Raw genomic sequence first — 22,446 nt, 5'->3', positions numbered from 1 at the left:
CAAATTTCGGGCCACTAGGTTTTCCTTTTTTAAAAAAAGTTGCCTAACAACAATACCTTGGTTCTTCTAATTATGGTCCTCCCACCATTTCCTCCCTAAATTAAGCAATTAAATTGTGACTCTCAAAGGATGAAGGAGGCCTGCTTAGAGTTATACAAACTGTGCCTGACAGCCAAATTCACTCGCTATTCATTGCAGTGTAGTTATAATCAGCTCGTAACAATAAAATTGACCCGACTCCCTTGCAAGCCTCTCATAGGATGAATCACACACTGGTGAGTATTATAAAGTGCATTGGAAAGCCTGAAGAGGCAATATATTATGATTTAATGGAAAGTTAAACCAGCGGAAGGAGCTAGGCATATACGCTGACTTCAAGTTAAAATATTTTATTTCGATTTCAGCTCAAGGCTTTGGCTCCAGTGAGCTGTCTACTTTTGCTTGGAAAGAGTGAGGAAGATCTCCAGTTTCACATGCATATGGGGTGGGTACAATGTATGTTGGGGGGTAGGGGTAGGGGTGGGATCAGTTCCTGAACAGAGCTGCAAGGCCCAAGAGGGTCCTTGTATCGATCAAAATTGTGCAGATGGGAGGGAAGATGCCACTAGCAGTGGCTTTTCCCATAGCACACTTGTTAAAACTGGAGAAGCAGCATTTGCCAAAATTCTCTCATCCATGTAACTTACAGCATGTTCTAGGGTTGCCAACCAGCAGGAGATACTGGAGGTGGGACAGTCGCACCCGTGTTGCACTGAGGAAGGATGTCATAGTACAAAACGAGAGATGACATCATCATATCATGGCAATGCTCTAGGATTCATGGAGATGCTCTAGGTTTCGAGGCAGAAGTGACATTGCATATTTGTGCCATGTTGATAAGCCCATTCAATTTCCCCAGGCAGCCTGTGAAAGGGCAGTGATAAATGGGGGCTGATGCCAAGAGGTCTCCTGCTATATTTTTAAATTTATTTTTATTTACGTCATTTTTAGTCCGCCTTTCTCACTGAGACTCAAGGTGGATTACACAGTATGAGGTTAATGCAATCAGTATTAAGTACATTTCAATACAATACCATAAGGTAAACAGATACAAGTTTAAAAGACATAGCATTAGCAAGGATCCAAGACAAAGTAGAAAAAATACTGGAGCAAAACATAATCAGTTCTAGGACTAACATTAGACAACATGGAGCGCTGGTTGTACATAGCAGTACATCTTTAAAGCAGCAGATAACATATAAGGCAAAAATAGTGATGAAGTCTACGATCCCCAACTCCCTACAATACAGCCCTCCTATTTGAGTAAAAAGCCTTTTTGAATAGTTTGGTTTTGCATCGTTTATGGAAAGCCTGGAGAGTAGCGGGGGTTCCCTGACCTCGTCAGGCAGGTTGTTCCACAGGGTAGGGGCCACCACAGAGAAAGCCTGTGCAAGGGCTGCTGTTGATTTCGCCTGTGTGCAGCCTCGCACCTGCAAGAAACCCTGTTCAGATGAGCGAAGTTGCCGTGGAGGGACATAGGGAGGGAGGCGGTCCCTCCAGCATATTTATACATGAGGTGACCCACACACACAATCATAATGGGAATGCAGGGGCTGCTTTGGAGCTGAGCTCATTAATGACATATTATGGAATATGCTCATTTGGTCCCCACCCTGTGTAACAATTGGACGTGAGTTCTCCTCAATTCCAGTGCATGTGGTGCCCAACTGTGATTGTGACTCTGGCACAAATGGAGAAGAGGCTTCAGCCTTCTCCCACACACCATTTTCCTGACCTAAAACAGTTTGGAGGGAGCAGTATTTGGCCCATCGGAAAATGTACAGATTCCCCCAAAGGGCAAATAGTACTTCTCCCAAACCATTTCAGGGCAGGAAAATGGTATCGATAGTATCTGAAGCTCATGTACACTGCATTTGAAATATGAACTGAACATAATGCAGGAATTAAAGAAAACCCACAACTCAGGGAACTAGGGTTTCCAACCTCCAGCTGGGGCCTGGAGATCCCCCAGAATTACAACTGATCTTCAGGCTTCTGAGATCATTTCACCTGGAGAAAAGGGCTGCTTTGAAGGGTGGTCTGTACGGCATTACACCATAGATGGCAGGGCTTGGGGACAGGACCTCAACGGGATTGTAATGCCATTGAGTCCACCCTCCAAAGCAGCCCTTTTCTTCAGGGGAAATGATCTCCAAAATCTGGAGATCAGTTGTAATTCCAAAAGATCTCCAGACCTCACCTGGAGCTTGGTAACCCTAATGGGGGCATCATGATTGTCAACATGTTGGCTTTTCTGCACCAATAAAATGAAGAGAAAATGGAAGGGAAGGGGCAACAGCAATAATGAATGCGACTGGGATGGGGCAGGTGGATGCTGTTCCCATCAGCTCCCACATTGCTCACTGCTGCAATGGGAGCATGATTTTGGCCAAAAAAAACCCCCCAACCCTGCGATGAATGCAGACCCAAAGAGGCTGTTGTGTTTCCCTACATTTGGGCTAAAGAACAGGGAAATCCTAATAAGAAAGGAGGCATGACAACGGAGCCTTTGGGACTCCATCCTCCAGTACGCTCCCCTCAGCCACTATTGCAACTGCCCTCAAAGACTTCTGGGAGGGGAAACCCCATCTGAAGGACTGACTGGAACTCCGATTTCTAAGGAATTACTTTTGACAGGGCATGGATTTGAACCAGAGACCTAGCCAGGCACCTTCATGAGCAATGTCCCAACCCCACCTCCTCCCAGCTGTCTCCTTGCTGAGATGCATACGGGCCAAGAACTACAGACCATTCTCAAACGAGCACTTCAGTTGGAAGCACACGGCAGCAGACACCTTAAGATGCGTGCAGACGCTGTGTCTTTGGACTCATCACTACTGTGGCTCCAAAACTATTCCGATGATTACCATACCAAATTTGAAAGCTATTTTGTTTCTAGTGGCTTCAACAGTCAATCACAATCACTCACAAACCATATAAATCGGTCACACAAGTAACCTCTGAGCGTTCAAAATAAATCTTAACATTCAGCTTTTGTCTAAGCAGTCCTTAGCAATGTTAATGGCAGCCAATCTGTTTGGTTTGACATCACCAGCCTGCATGCACAGTTTTGATAAAAACCCAATTCTGTCCTGTTTAGCTGGTGTTTTGAGTAGTTTGATGCCAAACCGAACAGCCCCAGCAATTGTCTCACATCTGATCATCACAGTCAAACACTGTGAGTCCAACATGAAATGTGCGGCATCCCTAATTCCAGCCATATTCTCCTTCAATAAAATATTCTCACAACACCTTAAGGACGAAACAGTTTCCCACGGTGAAGCTTTTGTGAGCCAGAGATTAAGAGGGCAAGAAATGTGTGTTCATATTTAAGACGCCATAATACTCTTCAATAGTTTGGCCACAGCAGATCAACACTGCTAAACAATTCTTTTTAAAAGTAGCAAACAGCAACTTGGTCCCCTGTTCTCTCACTTGCAGCCAAGATACAGCACACTGTTGGTCAATGAAGGAAAAATCCTGGAAAGAATCTTATGGAAAAGCCCTGGCGCATCTCTTTCCCAAGAGTCAACCTACAACAGCAGCTGCTCATACTAGATGACGCGTCTGCCCCCTACAATTCTCCAAGGGGAAATAGAACAGAAACCTTCTCAGTACCGACATGTTGTGCTGATAGCTATACATTACTGTGGCTTCTGCTTTGGTTGGGACGGGGGATGAGGCTTGTTTGATCGCGCATTGGGTTGCATCTGTTTTCCCTCAATTAGCTATGGGAAAGGATTAAGATTGTGGTGTCCAATATAAACATTCCACAAAGATGCCAAAATTGCTGACTTTCAGTTGACCCCAGTCTTCATTCCCTCTCCTTTGGTTTCAGCTCCTTTCCATAAGGGATTAAAGCTTATACAAAAATCAGTCTTTCCCTGCCTTTCCCTGGATCCCCAAAAGTCTTCCTTGCCCCCGCTTTCCTCCTCATGATCCATATTTCTATCCATTCCCAAAGGTGTTGGAAGAAGCAGTACTTGCTTCAAAGTGTGGCGATCAGTGGCTAAGTAAAACTGACTTGCTGTACTGGAACCCTATCACTGGTATCTTATCATTACATTCAGATTCTTTTTAATGGAGTTATTTCTCTTTGTCTCAGAGTGTGCAAGTTTGGTTTGTCACACAGCATGTTCATTTGGGCCAGTGTTAAAAAAATGTGACAAAGAAGATGGCATACCTGTATGCCAAAAGAAGATGTTCCACCTTGAGAGAATTCAGATGAGTGCATGATAAACTATCACACCCTGTGCATGCTGGGAAAAGCATTGCTAGATGAATATCTGCCTGCCCTGCAGTTATTAAAGGCATAGGAGTCCTGAAGGCTGACAGAATAACATAGGGTTGGATCCGGACAGCTCTTGCCACTCAATTTAGCCCAGATCTCCTTCTAATTACAGCCCTCATTGCATATGGGGTTTGTCCATGCAGTCCCATGATCCTCAGCATAGCTTGCTTGGTGGTCAAAGGAAATTCCCTCCTCTCTTTTTCAACAGTGGGGAAGTTCGGCTGGATCTAACCCATAGAAATAAATGGTCTCTCATTATGATCTTGCAGGGTTCTGATGTAAGTATTTTAAGAAGAATGCCACAACTCTTAAAATTCCAGCAGAAGAAGGAGGAGAGGTCATGTTACTCATTGAGTCAACACAGTATAGGATGTGAGAGATCCAGGTTCAAATCCCCTCTCTGCCACGAGTGACCTTGAGCCAGTGTGTGTGTCTCTCTCAACTTAACCTACCTTACAGGGTTGTTGTTATGAGGGGAGAATGACGTTTTAAACCACTTAGGATCCCCACCGGGGAGAGAAATGTGGCATAAATGAAGTAAATAAATAAATAAATTCTGGAAAAGGGCCCTCATATGCCAACAAATACCCAGAGGCAAACTGGATTCAGTGCATGCCAAGCTTTGCAGGCTTCTCTTCCCTTCATTTGCTTTCCCACTGGCAAGGCTCCTGTGGGGCAGGAGAAGGCCTTGAAGTCCTATCCTCAAAGGTGTTGGGGGCATTACCAGGAATATGCCGTGGATTGCTTCCTCCAGATTTGCAGAGTGGTTGAGTTCCCCTCCTCTCCTCTCACCCAGGGCACCACTCTTGAATGAGCTGTGTGATCTCTCGAGGAGATTCTTGGGGCAATCCCCGGTTTTCCTTTTGAATGGCAGGATGCAAAAACTTGCTCCTCAGATTGAATGCCTCCATCAAAACACGCCCCGCTCTCATTTAAACTCGCCCCTGGCTGTCACTCTCAATGATGCGGCAGCCTTTGTCAGGGGCCCTCTGCAGCATCACCCCTCCCCTGCCATGCCCCCTCCCTGCTTGGAACTTTAGGCGAAGAGGTAATAAGTCTAAATTACAGGAAGAAATATTGAGGTTAAATATCAGGAGCAATTTTGGGATCAGGGCAAGGCTAACAAGAACTAGGAAGGATTTTATGAGAGGCAGTTTATATATACATTTTTTTTAAAAAGCGGGTTAGAAAACAGGGCTAACCAAAAGGCAATTAAGTCCACTTGAGTCTGACCATTTGAAAGATACGGCAGAGCTACTCTCCTTTTTATAACTTAACAGCAGCGTAGATACTTGGATTTTGCAGGGCTTTGGGGGGGCCAGTGGGCACCGGCTAGCCTGCTTTCATCAGGTCTCAGAAGCTAAACAGGGTCAGCCCTGAGGGCAGGCAATGGCAAACCACCTCTGTTTGTCTCTTGCCTTAAAAACCCCACAGGGGGTCCCAAGTTGGCCGTGACTTGATGGCACTTTCCTCCACTACCAGGCACCGGTACTGAGTACACGCAGCTCTTGTTGGGGCCCTCCTTGTGCTCCGGCCCACCCCACTCAGCCAGAGAATGAGAGCGTGAACCCGCAGGGATCTGCAGAGAAAGGGGGGAAATCAAAGTAGCCTTATATTCGAGTGCTCTCACTCTTTTTTCCTTCAAAGAAAACAAATACCAACAAGTTAAAAGAAAGGGACTGGGAACTGGGGACTGGGAACATTCATGCATTAATAATTCTTATATCTAATAGTAGTGAGTGGGCCCCATGCAGGTCAAGAAATCCACACAATGGGGCCACCCAGGGTTATAATAAAAGTTATGTAGACTAGGGATGTTCGAGCACCCTTTGGTTCTGTTCTCATCCTGCTTGTCCTTTGCAAGCAAGAAGCCAGTTGTTCAGTGTGCCCTTTGGGTTCTTCATGAGCAGCTTGAGACTATCAGTCTCTCTACATGAGACATCTGACACATGAAGAATATGTATTAGGAGATGCCGGGAAGGGTAGTTTAAAAAGACAGAGCTGGTGGCAGGACAGAGGATTTGTTATACACTGGAGCTGTGCAAAGCGGCTGTGAAATGCCAGAAGGGAAACTTCAGCCCATTATAACCTCTCCAGCCTGGCTCTGGAAAGCAGCTTCAGCCCATTTCCATTCCTCACTGCCCTCTGGTTGCAATCCCACACAGTTTCAGACACAAGAGGTGAAATTGACAGAGCCTTAGGGGAGGCGGATATGAAATTAACAAACCCACTTGAGGTGCGATCTCCACCTGCTCTGTCTTTTAAAACTACACTTCCTGGCTAACATTGCGTCTCCCCACACTTGACGAACATGCGCCGAGGCATCTTGTGTAGAGAAAGTCTATTTGGCAGATAACTTTTTACACTTAGGCAAAGCACATTAAGCTTACCCCACCTGTGAACACCCCCTCACCACGTTCCACTGCCAATTATTTAAATAACAAAGGAACAAAAATAGTCAGTTATATATAAATATTGTATCTTTTTTAAAAATAAAGTCTTAACATAATATTATTAATCTGTGTTCATCTCATCACTGGGTGCTGATCAATTTGGCTATACAGCAGTTCATACATTTTTTGGGGGAGGAAGACTCTCATGGGAGTCATAAATTTCCACACCAGGTGTCATTTGATTACCTGACCCAAACACCCATAACCCTGAGTGAAAATCGTCTCATCTATTGTGCAAGTACTAGAGGAACCACAAGCTGTCCTTGCAGCTACAGGGCAGCCGCAATGCTATTCAGCATGCCATTTGAGTCACATAAATACAAGATGAGGAGGTCCAAGGCTCAGCTCATGAGTAACCGGGGCTCTCGAAAACAGTGTGTTCACCTACCGAGGCTGTTGATTGTAAAATTCTCGGCATCCCTACTACAAGCCAAATGGAAATCCTGGGTTGGCAGAAAAACCCAAGCTCTTAAAAATATTTTGGGGGTAACAACTCACCAGATGTTAAGTAGAATGTCTGTGCTCCACAAGAAAAAAAAATCAGAGTTTATGTGACATATTGAATTATCATAGCAACCCTAAATGCTGGCCAAAAATATGGTTGCAATGACCACTTTAAGCAAATTGTGAGAATAAAGTAGAGGTTCATGATGGTTGGCCTTCACTACCTGCCTGCCTGCTTCTCTCCACATCCTACCCTTTGCCACACCAGGCAGGGATAGCAAATTGAATAGACTGAGGAAGAGAGGAGAGTAGACCAGGAGGGGGAGCAAGTGAAGGAAAATCAAACCAGTATGGGAAGGATAAGGTGAGCAAGCAGATGGTGGGGCGGGAGGGAAGGCTGACCAAGCAGGAGGAGGAAATGAAGCCAAAGCAAATGAGGAGGAAAGCAGGGGCCAGCATGAGGTAGGGGAATATCCTTCCCCTAAAACTCCTCACGCCCTGACCTGGATAGCCCAGGCAAGCCTGATCTCATCAGATCTTGGAAGTTAAGCAGAGTCAGCCTTGGTTAGTAATTGAATGGAAGGCCTCCAACGAAGACTAGGGTTGGCAGATGTTTGCCAAGCAATAGAAAAACATCTCTCTTAGTCTCTTGCCATCAAAGCCCCACCAGAGGTTGCCATAGGTCAGCTATGACTTGATGGCACTCTCCACTACCACCAAAACCCCTCACAGGCACCTTCTTCTTCTGGAGGTGGTAAAGAGTGCCCTCAAGTCATAGCAGACTTATGGCGACCCCTGGTGGTTTTCATGGCAAGAGACTAACAGAAGTGGTTTGCCATTGCCTGCTTCTACAACTCTGGTCTTTGTTAGAGGTCTCCCATCCAATTACTAACAAAGGCTGACTCTGCTTAGCTTCTCAGAGTTGAAGAGATCAGGCTCACCTAGGCTATCGAGGTCAGGGCCTTCTACCACTGTTAAAATAAATTGGTTGGCCTCATGAGAATGACAAAAGCTGTATATTGGTGCCACCCACAGTCAAGGGGGGTGGTCTGCTTATGTTGGGGACTCCCTGAATATACAGAAAAATAGAATTTCACTAATTATTCAAAGGTAGAAAAATCCTTCGTAAATGGCCTGATGATTTTGAAAAGGGAAGGAATGTTGAGAGGACAGTTGAGAGGAAATCCAGCTGCTCAGTCACTTGAGAGAATTGTGGCGGGTGAGGGGGTGGATACCGAGGGGCAGAGTTTACAAATTGTTCCTACCCTGAAATTCCTAAGTAAGTCCCATCAATTGAGTCTAATCCTCATCAATATCATAAACACAGCACCCAAGAGGGTTCAGAGTAGGCTCTTTATGGAGAAAATGTTCTGCTTGGGCTGCAAGCCTCTTCACAAGTGCGTGTGTCTCAACTTGTTATACATATATTATTTGCAATTTCAGAACAATCAAATGCCAACAGCAAGAACTTTAAATGGCAACTCTTATACTTTTGCAACAAATTTAATTGGCAACTCTTGCACTTTCACATGGAGAGATTTCTGTAGACTGTGCAAAAGTTTTACTTGCGATGACTGGGTATCTGATGTGACTCCTAAACTACTTCTGACCACATCGGTAACACTTCTGAAGCAGGTGGGAGATCTGATTGCAGAGCTCCCTGCGTCACGTCTGTTTCATTCCACAGGGCAATGCAAAACACAGACATATCGAACAAAGACACCAATTGGAGAACCAGTTTCAGGTGTGTCAAGGAAGTGAGCCAAGTTGCATCTTATACTGTAATAATGAAAGAGTGCAATTCAAAAGCTTTAGCCTTTGGTGATCTGCTCAAAAATTCCTACTTGCTATGGCTCAACATAACTTAATTAATCGGATCCTGCTGAAGGGGAAAAACTCAGATTGCATACTGCAAATCCCAACATGTACTCATCTCTGTTTCACGTTTTCAGCAGAGTCAGATGAGACACTAGAGGTTCTAAATCAGTGCCTGCAGGCCATCATGGCCTGCATGAGAACCAATACATTGGAGCTCAGTCCTGACAAGACTGAGGTACTATTGTTCAACAGTAGGACCAGTCAGATGTTGAAAAGTCAGTCTGTTCTGGATGGGATGTACCCCATCAAAAAAAGACTCAGGTTCATATCTTGGGGGTGCTACTAGATCTAAGTTTTAGATGGAGGCTCTAATCTTCTTGGTGGCATGTAGGACCTTTGCCACCTTGGTGTGCCAGCTGAGGACCTTCCTTGAGAGGAACAGCGTGCCCATAGTTATCCACAGATCACAGGCAAGTTAGACTATGGTTTGGAAACTTCGGTAGCTGCAAGACTATAGACAGGCTCAGCTTTATGGGAACACGTCCCACCAATTTTCAACGGAAATACATTGGCTGCCAAATAATTAGCTGGCTGAAGCACTTAATATTACTTTAAAAGTACATTACTTTTAATGGTCCTTCTAGACTCACCTACTCTTGTATGAGATAGCATGTCAACTGAGGTCTATCTATTTAATACATTTTTATTCCACCCTTCCTGGGGCCAGTATACATGAATCTCCCTTCCTCTGTTTTAGCCTCACAACAACCCTGTGAGGAAACAGTGACAGGCCAAAGTCCTGCAGTGAGTTGCATGGTAGAGAGGAGAGTCAAACTCAGATCTCCTAGATGACACTCAACCTCTACACTACACTGGTTCCCATCTCCAGAGGTCTCTTGTTTTCTGAAATAAAGTCCTTGGCCTCCAAGATACAGGGGCTGCTTTCCGATGGCAGGCAATGAAACGTCGATTAGATACAGATTCTATTGTACTCATGTGCATCCCTTGCTCACTCCCATTCCCTTCCTCTAGCTAGGGTTGCCAACAGGCCTGGAAAAAAATGTCTTGCCCCTTTAACAGAGGTTTAATGCATTGAAATGAGTAGCTAAAGCTTTTCGTGGCATAAAGGTAAAGAACATCACCTGGTAAATGACATCCCATTACACTTCTATTAAAGGGACATTTTTTTCTCCAGGCATTTGGCAAACCTATCTTTAGCGTGCGGAGGCTGATTAAACACTGAAGTTGAGTTCTAATTCATCATGACATCTAACTGCTGGCGCATCGGTGACCCGGAGTTTGTTTACTGCACTTATGCCAGGATTCTAAATGGGGATTAAACTGAGGTTTAGCATCCCAATTTGCAGGGAGTAAACAAACTGATCCATCGAGCAGCCCTCATTCAGACTTCACAGTGAACTAGAACAAGATCAAACCGGGAAGTCCACATTTACACTGTGCACGATAGAAGAGCACAGAGGAAGAAGGGGCATGTGTGTCCCCAGCAACCCATTGCATCCACACCCCATCAGATGTTTTACTTCAGCTTGCTGTTATGTCAGCGTGCAGCCAGAACCACTTCAGAACTCCTACCAATGCTCACATACCATCTTACATTTGGGGGCCTGGAGTAAAACCATTTCTTTTGTCCAATTTTTAAACTAATTGTGGTGGTGAATTTATTATTTTACTATCTTTTATTGCATTAATGCAATGAGAGTTTTCACTGTCCTCTATTGCAGGGAGTACCCAACCTTGCTGAGAGTAGACTGAAGTTACTTCCTGGGTGGAGTGAGCACCACCCCATAATGGCTGCCATGGGGGGCGGGGCAATCACAAAATGGCTGCCATGGGGCCCAATCACAAAATGTTGGCAGATTTCAAGACCAGCTTCCGCTTATGATGGAGGCCACTATTTGAGAATGAACGTTCCTTGTAGACACAAAGATGATGCCTCCTGGGCTTTTCTAAAGTACCCCCTGCACCAATGAGGTAGAGGGAAGCCAGGACTGGCTGTTGGATTTACAGAAGAGACACTTTGAGGAAAAAGGATGTGGGTGCCAAGAAACACATCTGTGGGTGTCATGGGGATCATTGCTCTATTGTTTTAATATTTTAACATCTTTTATTGCACTATGATTTTGGGGATTAGTTTTACATCTGGTTTTAGGTTTGATGACTATTCTGATTCTGCTGCATGTAGATGTTATTGAGGTAAAAAAATACTTATTTTAGTTTTACGGTCTTTTTATCTGGTGAGTCACCTTGGCTGAGATTAGTGCAGAATATAAACGTTTTAAATAAATAAATACAGAAAAGCAGCAAGGAGAGGCTGAAACCTTGGCACTTGGGCACTGGGTAGAACAGATGGGGTTTATTGGCACCATCAAGAGGTTCCCCAAAGAGTAACACATTACATAAGGTGGCAACTTTTCCCATCTCTCTTCTTGTGGGTCCCCCTTCCCAAATGAGGAAGCCTGTGCTGCAGCTTTGTCAGAAGAACAGATGGATTTGTATGGAGTTGATTTTAGGAGGGATAATAAATTATTCAGCAGAATAATAATTCATGTCAGGAAACAGGATTCAAGACATGAAAGGCAAAGAGTTCCTGTAGCTCAGAGTGACATCAGATGGCTTAATTGGGTATCTTGCTCTAAGACCTCTTGTTCTAGGAATTTCTGGAGATGTAGGCTAAAAATGAGAAGACCCAGGAGCCACTCCTGCTGCGATATATGTCTCTTTCTTTTCCACCCACACTAAGGTCTGAACCAGACAGGATGCTAGAAGTTCTGTGAATGGAAATCCCAGTATTGTCGCCCCCCCTCCCCCCGCCGCCGCCATAATTTTAAAGAAAAAACTGGGAACTCCTTTCATGACCTACCCACATCATTGGCACTGAAGCTGGAGAAAAATCATATTATTTTCAGAAGGTTAAAGGCTGTTGACAAAAAGCGCATGGTGTGCATTCTTTCTCCAGTGGTAAACAGGTTGCGGAGTGGTTCCGAGCCAAGCATTGGCCACCAGCAGGTGGCTCAGGTGGGTGGGGACATTTGAAACACCTTTGCTCTGACAGCATGATGACACTTCCGGTGTAAACCCAGAACTGATGTCATTGTGTTTCAGTGGAAGACTAGAACATCAGCCTGATGAGATGATGCCACATCCAGGTTCACACCGGAAGTGATATCATGCTGTCTGAGCAAGAACAATTCCCCCAACCTTTTTTCCTGCTGCCGCCCTACCAAACAAAGGTGGGGGTTGGGGACTACCAGACAAGATGTCTCCTGCTACAATGGGGAAACTAACAAAAAAGGAGGGGCCACCCCCATTGTTGCTAACAATGTAAAGGTTTCCCTTTACAATGGGGAAACTGGCAGACCTAAGCTGTGGAGGTTTTAGTATTATTTCAAAAACCAGTTTGATCAAAGATTATACTAGGACAGAAGGACTGTCTCTGCAAAGTCTGGGCAGTGATTTCTTTAAAAAACGTGTTGAGTAATTCTCCTGTGACATTCACTGCCAAGCAGCTGAAGCAAAAACACAGCCTAACCTCCCCCCCCCACCCCCGCCGCCCCTTTGTTTATATTTTAGGGCTAAGAGGCAAGGTTTGTTTCCTTCCTCTGGCTGCATTTTTTTAAAAGATGCATAATTTAGGTGAACAGGCCACTTTAGGGCACTGGGCTCCCTTCCTGAACCTGCCAAAAACCATTGAACTGTACTTTATTGCATCTCCATGGGATTCACCCTAGCTCTGCCCTGACCCAAAGTCCCCCTCCCTTGGTTTATGATTGGCATCAGATGTTTTTCTGTTTATAGAGTTGGCAACTGTACTTCTACTTCCTCAGGCAAGACATCCATACCTGCCATTACAGTCCCCATCCCATGTAGTCAGAGTCTCCTATTCACGTAACAAACCGATGCATTTAAATTTTATTAACTTACAGCAAAAGCAATTATGGAGTGCTCATGTTTGTACGCCAGTTGTATCTATATAGGCAGAATGAAACGTAATAACATAGTACACGTTTTATTTATTTATTTATTCATTCATTCATTCATACCCCGCCCTCCCCACAGATGGGCTCAGGGCGGCTTCTTGCTTCTTTGGCTTGCACGGCTCTGCTCTGAACTGACTTGCAATAGATCCCTTGCAAAGCTTATCTCACCCCTCTTAACTCAGAAGGGTGCAGAGCTTTGGGGAAGTGCCCTGAATTGTTCGTGTAGCTCAGTTCTTGGAAAGCTTATTCTAGTCCTCACTCTGAGACAGACAACAGTTCCTAGATGGTTTGAGAAAAACTATCTCCCTTCATGCACACAGATTTCTTCTCACCCAGTGTCACCTCTGTTTGAACAGGTTTTTTCAAAAAAAAAATTATGGGGGAAAAAATCTGCCAGACCTATTTAACAAAGCTCTACCAAGAACAGCCCATAAACTTCAGTAAGGATTCTATACTCTGATTGGCAGCAGCTCTCTGGGATCCTGGACAGAGAGGGATCTTTCCTGGCCATTCCTACTTTCTCTTTCAAAGCCCTTTCTCTGGACTCGCTTCTCTAACCAAGTTTTTCTTGAGCCTTCCACATTTCCCTTTACCTCCTCTACAGCATCCCCTCTACCTGCATGTCACTCCTTCCGCCCCCTAACTAGACTGTAATGCTCCTGGGCAGGACACTACAAACTTAAACCAGTCTTTCACAAACTTGCTTTGGGTATGACCTTTTAGGAAAGACTGCAGTCAGAAGTGGGTAGCTGTGTTGGTCTGCAATGAATGAGCAAAGGTCGAGTCCCAAATTGGCACTTTAGAGGCCAATTATTGGAGGGCTCAATATCTGGGGGTGGTTTTTGATCCTCAACCGGCAATCCCATTTTAAATTTGCAATAAATAAAATCAAACGTTCTGTGTCAGTGACTGAGTGCTTCTTCTTCTCTAAGGAAGGCAAATATATCCCAAGGAGTTTGTTTGGGTTCAACATGAAAATCATTCTACAGCTCCTTTATGTGGCTTCAATATGGATCCTCTAAGTAAATGAGAACCTAGATTACCCACCTTGCCATTTTCTGCGACATATTACAGGAACCTCAAAATGTATAGCTCAGATAGTTTTAAGATTAGAATTGAGCCAGGGCTCTATTGAAGCCAAAGCATGGCTGCATACATTTAAACACAGGATAAATGTCCTTTTCTCCACCAAAACCGATGGTCTGCTCTATGAGCTCAATCAAGATCAATTCTATTCCCACTGGATGCAAGAAATAGACAAGAAACTATCCTTGGCCTAGCAAAGGATGATAGTTTATTTTATTTATGTCATTTATAGTCCGCATTTCTCAGCTGGCTGCTTGCATGATGCTGATACCTACTGTAGACAAAAATGCACAAAACATTGACTGTTTTTAAATTGTGAATGAATCAGGCATTTTAAGATGGGGTGCTCAGATCAAGAAAACAAGCATCGCCGCCAGGGGGCATTTGTTTTTTTGAGTGTGTTGTTGTTTAAGAGAATCACAGTATTGCTACTCTGAACACACTTTCATCTTTTGGCTCAGGCTCAAGATCCTTTTGATTCTTTCTTTACAATTTTCTTTAGAACCAGTTTTTTGGGTGAAAGGCATAATTTCATCCTTGCCTCTTTAAATTTCATGAGACAAATTTGCATTGCAGTTTTACAAGAGCCTTCTTCCTATAGTGCAATCCTAAGAATGCTTCCCTGGGAGTAAGCCCCATTGTGCAGATCTGAGTAGGATTCTGATTAGACCTGCCCAGCATTGCTGTCACATTTGCTAAGCACTCCTCTGACATCTACCTAGCCTCCTTGCTGTACCTCAGAGGAGCCTGTTTCCAAACTTGTTCCTTCTAACTTTCTCTTTATCACTTTGACCTCACACAAGGAAAATCCTCAAAATTACTTCCTCCTATGCTTTTCTTTAGGTTTTGGAGGTAACACTCTCTACAATGACAGAAGATACCAACCCAAGCCAAAGACTCCAAGTCTGCAACCTTACACTTAAGATCAGAATCTTCTCTGGAATTAGCTTGAGAACATACATAAGGATGTTGCAAGGTCAAGTTTGTACACAGTAACGTAAAACAGGAGCACATGTGTTCATGCGCACAACCACTCACAAGAAGATTAATGTGGTCATTCCAATGTGGCTGTCAAAGCATAAATCTGCAAATTGCGGGCTTCCCTCCCACCCATCGTCCCAAATAAGATATCCCAGATGAGAGAGGAAATGTCTTCATCTAGTAACATCCTGGAATTTGAGGTCTGGCTGGGTGGAAGGGAATGCTCTCCAGAACGCAAGCTGGGGGCACATGGAGATGCCTGTGAAGTAAGCATAGGGTTAGGTATGCATCACTTCATTATTAGATGTGGGCTGTTCACTAAGATGACACCGCCTGCCAGCTCCAATGCAACTTCTGCAATCCCACTCTAGCAAACCATCCTGGGAAAAAACACTTCTGCATTTGGATTTTGTTTGCTGGATCAGAGCACAAGCAACATCTGTGCTAGTGTAACCTTTGCCTTGACTTACATTTTGTTATCTTCACAGTGCTTTTCATATCATTCTAATGCGATTGATTCTTCACTTTCCAGTTAAATATGTCCAGGGACAACACTGTTCCCCTGCAACTGGCAATATCTTTGGTCATGTACCCAGTCCTCCTCTTCCAAGGGATGTCAGAGACATTGCAAGATTCACCTTCCACACGGGGCTCAGAAAATTAGACAAAGATCACAATTGCCTATAACAATCAAACTGCGGCCTCACTTTGTCTCAGGGTCATCCAGGGAACAAAGAGGGGACTTAACCCTTCCACTTCCACATGATTTTGCCATTTGAAACCATTTCCCTGCTCAGTGATTAGCACTTTAAGGAGAAAAGATGTAATATTTTTTCAGTTCAATATGCTAACAGCAGAGCAGGGCAGTCAATTTTGAATGGTTAAACAAAGTGGAAGCTGAAGGGCTGAGCCCCCATGCAACCCTGTGGCAAATTATGGCTGCATGAGCCTGCAATTTGCATGCTACGGATCAAGCAGAGGTAAGATCTTCATCTCCTTTGCTTGAGCCCTGAAGGATTGTAAAATAAGGGTTATGCATGGTTCAGAAACATAACAGTGTGCGATTTGTGAGCCAAGTGGACCACATTCAAATCTCTCCTCCGTTGAGAGAACTCAGTAGATGGATAGCTTTCATAAAACTGCTTTTTCCTCTGCATTGTTCCCTACCGTACAGGCCAGCAATGTATGTTCTGCACTTTGCTGAGACTTAAAATCTGTCATTTAATATTATAGATACATATGAACACAACAGGCTTTCTTTAAAAATGCTTGGATAGTTCAGGCAGACAGTGGCTCATATTAGGGACACCATTATGATCTTTGTCTAAACAAATGCAAAGGAAAGGAGAGAGAAGTGAGTCCCTAATGAGGCACTAACTTCAGCACTAAGAAATCCAAAAGTGGGGATGAATACAGGATGATGTGGGCTATGCCAGCAATTGGAGGCAAATTTAGATACTCCCAGAAATGTTTCGGCTGCAACTGGAGAGGGCAGGTCTGCACTGGTGTTGTAGGAACTGACTCATCTGGAAGCTGGTCTTGCTGAGCAGCTGTACTTACTTCTCTCTATTGATTTCCCCCTATCCGGTGTCAGCTTTCAGCTGAAATCCCCCAGTGGCTGCTGCCATGTTGGGCTTGTAAGCATTTCTGCCAGCGTGTCAATAGACAAAATAAATCAAAACTGTACAGTAGCTTGCGTGCAAGATGAAGCTGAGCTACTCATCCCCAGTCAAAGATCCTGCAAGGTTCAGAGCCCTGAGACACAGTGAAGCTGCGCTGGAGCCCTAAAGCCACCCCCACCCCAATTCCTACAGCAGAGCAGTGGGAGCTTCCTGCGCACTTTCTGCCCTGCCAAATGCCAATACAGCAACTCTTCCAAGGTCAGACTATCAGCCTGGTATTCGATACCCAGCTTCTCTGCTGCCATTCTCTGCGAGGTTAAGTAGCAGCCATTGATTTTGCATAGGAAGGTTATTTTTAGTTATTTTTAACCAATGCTGTGTCGAGCAGAACAGACCACAGGTCTTTCCTGCTCAGCCCTCTTGTTGCCAGACCACCACACTTTTGAGGGTTTGGGAAAGGAATGGTTGCCTTGGGTGGACATCCCTGATATCATAGTGCGAGGTCCTCTGAAGCCTTGTATGACAACATACTCTGTTCATATTAGGCATTAAAAATCTCCTTTAGCACACTGAATAAACAAAACAGGTGAGAGCAATCCTTGCAGAGGAGTAGCCGTGTTTGTCTGTTGCAGCAAAAATAAACTGGACCTCACAGCACCTGAAGGACTAACAATTTTTTTTACTTTAATGTTAGCTTTTGTGGTCCATGAAAGAAGGGTTGCCAAATGCAGGTTGGGAAATTCCTGGAGATTTGGGGGTGGAGCCTGGGGTGGGTGGGGTGGGGCATAATGCCATAGAGTACAGCCTCCAAAGCAATCATTTTTCCAGGGGAACTGATCTCTGCAGTCTGGAGATCAATTATAATTCCAGGAGATCTACCCACCTGAAGATTGGCAGTCCTTCATGAATGTTTGATGCTAGAATAAGCATGGGCATGTTTTTAAGGTACCAAAAGATCTCTTTTATCACTGTGATTCATTGCTCAGTTTGCCCACCTAGCTACAGACTTCCCATCTGCCAATCTGGGGGTCATCAAAATAATGTTGTGTTATCAAGAACTGGTACTATTGAAGGTGCCCAGGTGTCAGCGACTGAGGGGATTGAAGAGCATGACCACATCGCAAGGGGAAGTCAGGGGCTTGTGTTTTCCTCCATGCTGTGAACCCCAGTTCCCTAATGCTATGTTGGGTATCTCTAGGAATTGGTGGAAACTCTATGGTAAAGTTATAGTTTCCAGCAATTTCTAGGGCCACTCTATGTCACTTCTGGGTTTTAACCTGAAGTGACATTGCAACGTAGCTGACACCATCTTTTTTTAAAAAAGTTTTTCTCCTGCTACCACTTGGAGTGATGGCAGGCAAACAAGGCTATCAACCAGGTGGAGGTCTCCCATAATAGTGGGAGGTCTGACAACTCTACATAGTGATAACGCCAAGTAGGTTTACCCAAGAGTACAGCTGCTGGCATCATTGCTGTGGCCCTGAACCCTGAAAAGGACAGGCAAATTTCCACTGGGGACAGGTCTTGAAAAAAACTCAGACTGCTTTTGCTAAACAACAAGGACCGTTTCCATACGACTTACTGGCCTCCGAAACATTGCACAAAACATTGCACATTCCTGGCGTGATTTTGCGTGAGAAGACGCTATCTTCTGCGTGTTTTGCGCAATGTTTTGGCACGTTGTGGAAATGGCCAAGGTTTTGCACATTCTCCAAAGGGGGTGGGGGGAGAAAAAATGAAGCTTGTGTGTTACTTACTGTCCAGGCATGGTTCACAGACAGTTTGGTTTGTTCCACAGGGCTGGACAACACCTTCCCCGAGGTTACAGACTTTACAGCACTCCCCACTGGTGGTAAAACGCCCACTGAGGCACTCCTCCTTGGTGGCTCCTGCAGTATCCTGTGACAGGAAGGAAGCAGAAAGAAAGGAGTCACTCACCCTCTAAAGGCATCTACATGCTTGTTGTCACTAGCCGACCAGCAGGCAGCAAAGCTCTATCACTTTCTACTAACCCCTGTTGTCTTGGAATGCCTTTTGCACAACCCTTTAGCCACCCTCCCCATCTGAGGCCAGGCAATGAAGTGGGTACGTGCATAGTCTTCCCTTGTTTATTCCCACCCTTCCCACCTCTTTATTTATTTATTTACTTCATTTTTACCCCACATTGCATCCATTGAGGATCTAAAGTGTGGCTACATCAGTCTCCTCTTCTCCATTCTGACCTCACAACAAATTTGTGAGGTTGGTCTGGCTGAGAGGGTGTGACTGTCCCAAAATCACCCAGCGAGCTTCCATGGCAAAGTAGAGATTCAAATCTGGGCCTCCCAGATCTCTCTTATTTCAAATTTATCTTACTCTTCTTTTTTATTTCAAATTATTTCTCTTCATTGCCTCTCTCTGTATCACATTTTAGTATATAAGTTCCTCAGGATAGAGTCCCCAACACCTGACTTGTACTTTGAAAGCTGCCGGGAGCACTGATGGCATCATACAGATAAACAGGCTCACGATGCTGTAAGGCAGCCTCAGCCGTGACAGGTAAGTTGAACCATGGCCCAGTTGATCTTGTGTTTTAAAAAACATCATTGCTTGTATGTCACTATTATTGGGATCCAGTGTGATGCATTGTTTGTCTAGGATCTGAGAAACCCAGTTTGGAATCCCCACTCTGCCATAGAAGCTCACTGGGTGGCCTCGGGCCAGTCACACCCTCTCAACCTAGTCTACCTCACAGGGTAGTTGTGAGGATAAATTGAAGGGGAGAGGACCATGAATACCACTCTAAGCTCCTTGGAAAATGAGCAGGGTGAAAATGTGTGAAATACAGGATTGGTATGCCACCATTCTAGAGATGTGCTCAACGTGGCTAATAATAAAAGAGCAAAACAATTAAGAATTCAGTAGAAATCATAAAAGAGTAAACAACTGAGCTACCCTACGAGTAAAAAAGTATCCTAAGCAGTTGTATAATTGCTATTTAATAAAAGCAGTTTAAAGGCAGCTGTCACGAACTGCACTTTTCAAAAAATTAGAAGTGCTGTACAAACACCTGAAGAATTATGAAAGATTAACTCGTCACAGAAACAGAGAGCTTTGAGTGACAGGCTACTCCAAGGAATCTGATTGGGCAGCATGAGTTGAATAGAGAAAGAATTCTGAACTGGATGTTGGGAAGAAGAGAGTCTGATTTCAGCCCTAGCTGAGAGGAGTCGAATACTGACAGTTCTGAGATTCAGCCCTGACAGAGAGCAGTTTAACATAGACAGGAAAACAGGGGGAAAGTTGACAAGAAGTTTGGGAAGTAGGCACAGACTAGGGCTAAAGAAAGGGGATAGATCTTCTAGTGAGTGGAGAATTTCCCTACCCAATCAAAACAGGAAGTTAGGCGTGAAGAGTGAAGAGATCCCTGGTCTGGTGAGGTTAGAAACTGCTTTTGGAGACCTTAAGCGTCAGTTAAAAACTCAAGATGAGTACTGGTGTTTCAAGAGAAGGGGTTTGGGTACTGGAAACAGAGTACCAGTCTTCTGGAAACCAAAAAGAGTAAGAGAATATTCAAAGAAAGTGTATTACAGTGTGTGGAAAAACACTGGAACAAAAGCCTCTGAACATAAAGATTTAAGTAACTGTGAAGAGCTTAAGAAACTCTCATTAGTCTGAAACATTAGACCTTAAGTCTGTGCATGTACTGATTTTACCTCACCTTTCCCATTTATGTTAAATAAAATTTCGTTATTTTTGAATTTTAAAATGCCTCTAGTGTCATTTGTTTAAGACAAAAAGCAGAGAGGGGCATCATAGTAGCATAAAATGATTCTAAAAACAAAAGGATTGAGTTTTTTTAAAACATCAAACAAGCAGGTTACAGGCCTTAACACAGAAAAATCAGCAACTAATTTCCAATCAAAAAAGAAATATTTTCACTTGTTGTGTAAATGCCAGAACAGCTTCAAGTGGGAGGGCATGCCACATTTTCGTTAATGTTACTGAACAACAAGACAAGGTGCCTGACCTCAAAGAACAGCAGGATTTGGGACAAGTAGCACCCTGGAGACCAACAAGAGCCAGAGCTCCTTTCTTCAGACAACACTAGGAATGGATATCCCTGAGCTTTTATATCTCAGCCAAAAGGTGGGTGGGATGTTACAAGGAAAGGTATCAGGATGTAACTGTACAATGCAACTTGATTAGAGCAGAAATTAGCAACTGTAGTGAGATAGACTCTAATCTGGAGAACTGGTGTTGATTCCTCATCCATCTCACAGAGTGTTTGTCATGAGGATAGTAACAACACCCTTTGTAAACAGCTCTGAGTGGGCATTGAGTTGTCTTGAATGGCAGAATATAAATCAAATGTTGTTATTGTTATTATTGTTCAGCAGACACACAACTGGTTCATTTTACAGCAGACAAACATGGCTACCCACTTAAAACTGACCTCAGATTTAAGATAGAAGAGGCAATGGAGGAAGAAGGGGAGAAAGACAGAGGGGAAAGTGAAAAGTATAAGGATTCAGTTCAGTGCCAGATATTTAGGCTTTGTTTCATAGGAGGTGGGGAGAATAAAGAGTCTTTACAGACACCACGGTCTTTACAGAAAGTGAGTATTGAAGAGGTATTCGAAAGAAGGGGCAGATTTTCTGAGAAGGAGCTCCAGGCATGAAGGACAGCAAGGGAGAAAGAAGATAACACTTTAAGGACATGGGGAATTTTTAGCAGAAACAATGACTAAACTTTTAAATGACTTAATAATACAATCTCTTTGCAAGCAGTTTATTACAATTCTTATTTTAGAGATGAGGAACCAACTGCTTGGCCCAGGTCTACCCAGAGAGTGAATGGCAAAGTATAGATCTGAATTCCAACCTCTCTCTTATCCATTAAGCCAGGTGGGCTTTCTTGTCAAAACACACACACACACAGGGAGGGAGAAAGAGGCTTAGAACATGAATGTAACTTCCAGGTTGCCCCCTGCAACTGCTAAGAAGAAAGAAAAAAGCATCAGGAGGACTCGGTTATATGTCATTCGTTGTTAACCCCTAATGTACACTTCTCAAATGAGCAATGCACGTCCATGTCATATTTGCAGGCTTCTGGGGTTTCCTCAGCCCTGTCATGGGAAGGAAATGGACACATGAGGGATGCTCTTCAAAGCGTTCTAATTTACATCCACCAGAGTCTGAGGAGCAAGGCCCTGAGGCTGTTCCTGTCAAAAATGGTTGCCAATCATGAATGACCTTCCTCCCCCGCTATTATGGGAAACCTGTGTGGCAACCTGCGGACACTCACAGTGGCAGATTCCACACAGGGATTTTTTCCTGCACAGACAGTGGGAAGCCACCTAAAGTCAATGAGGGGCACCCAGGCAGCACCATACCAAATGACAGCGTGACTCATTTCCCCCCTTTGAGTTAGAGACAGCAACAAACTCTCATTGTCTGTGGCTCAAATGGGAAACTCCACTCCACTTGTAGCTGCTATGGGGAAGGGGGCAGGGCTACGCTGTGCTTTCAAAATGGCTTATCCATGGGAGAAATGCTATTTGAATTTCAATGTGATAGAATCCACTTCTTTCCCCAGCCCATTTTCAGTACCCACTGAACAGATCAGCGTATCTGGAGATCCAGGAATGGGAAGGGGAAATTGGGGAGCACAGTATTATGATCTTCATATGCTCTCTTATGTAACATGGTGAAGAAGCAGAGCCCAGAATGGCT

At 44.2% G+C, this 22,446-nt stretch overlaps 1 protein-coding gene across 1 annotated transcript in view; it reads right to left on the bottom strand.

Moving 5' to 3' along the window:
• Positions 1-22,446, bottom strand: part of NGFR (nerve growth factor receptor) — a 68,945-nt gene that overhangs the window by 26,789 nt on the left and 19,710 nt on the right. Inside the window, exon 2 of the mRNA XM_054994599.1 lies at positions 18,490-18,631. Within this exon, the coding sequence (XP_054850574.1) occupies positions 18,490-18,631 (142 nt within the window). The remainder of the gene's footprint in view (positions 1-18,489; positions 18,632-22,446) is intronic.

Source organism: Eublepharis macularius, chromosome 12 (genome assembly GCF_028583425.1).
Source record: "Eublepharis macularius isolate TG4126 chromosome 12, MPM_Emac_v1.0, whole genome shotgun sequence".
Taxonomy (NCBI): Eukaryota; Metazoa; Chordata; class Lepidosauria; order Squamata; family Eublepharidae; genus Eublepharis; species Eublepharis macularius.
This window is presented reverse-complemented; position numbering and strand designations above follow the sequence as displayed.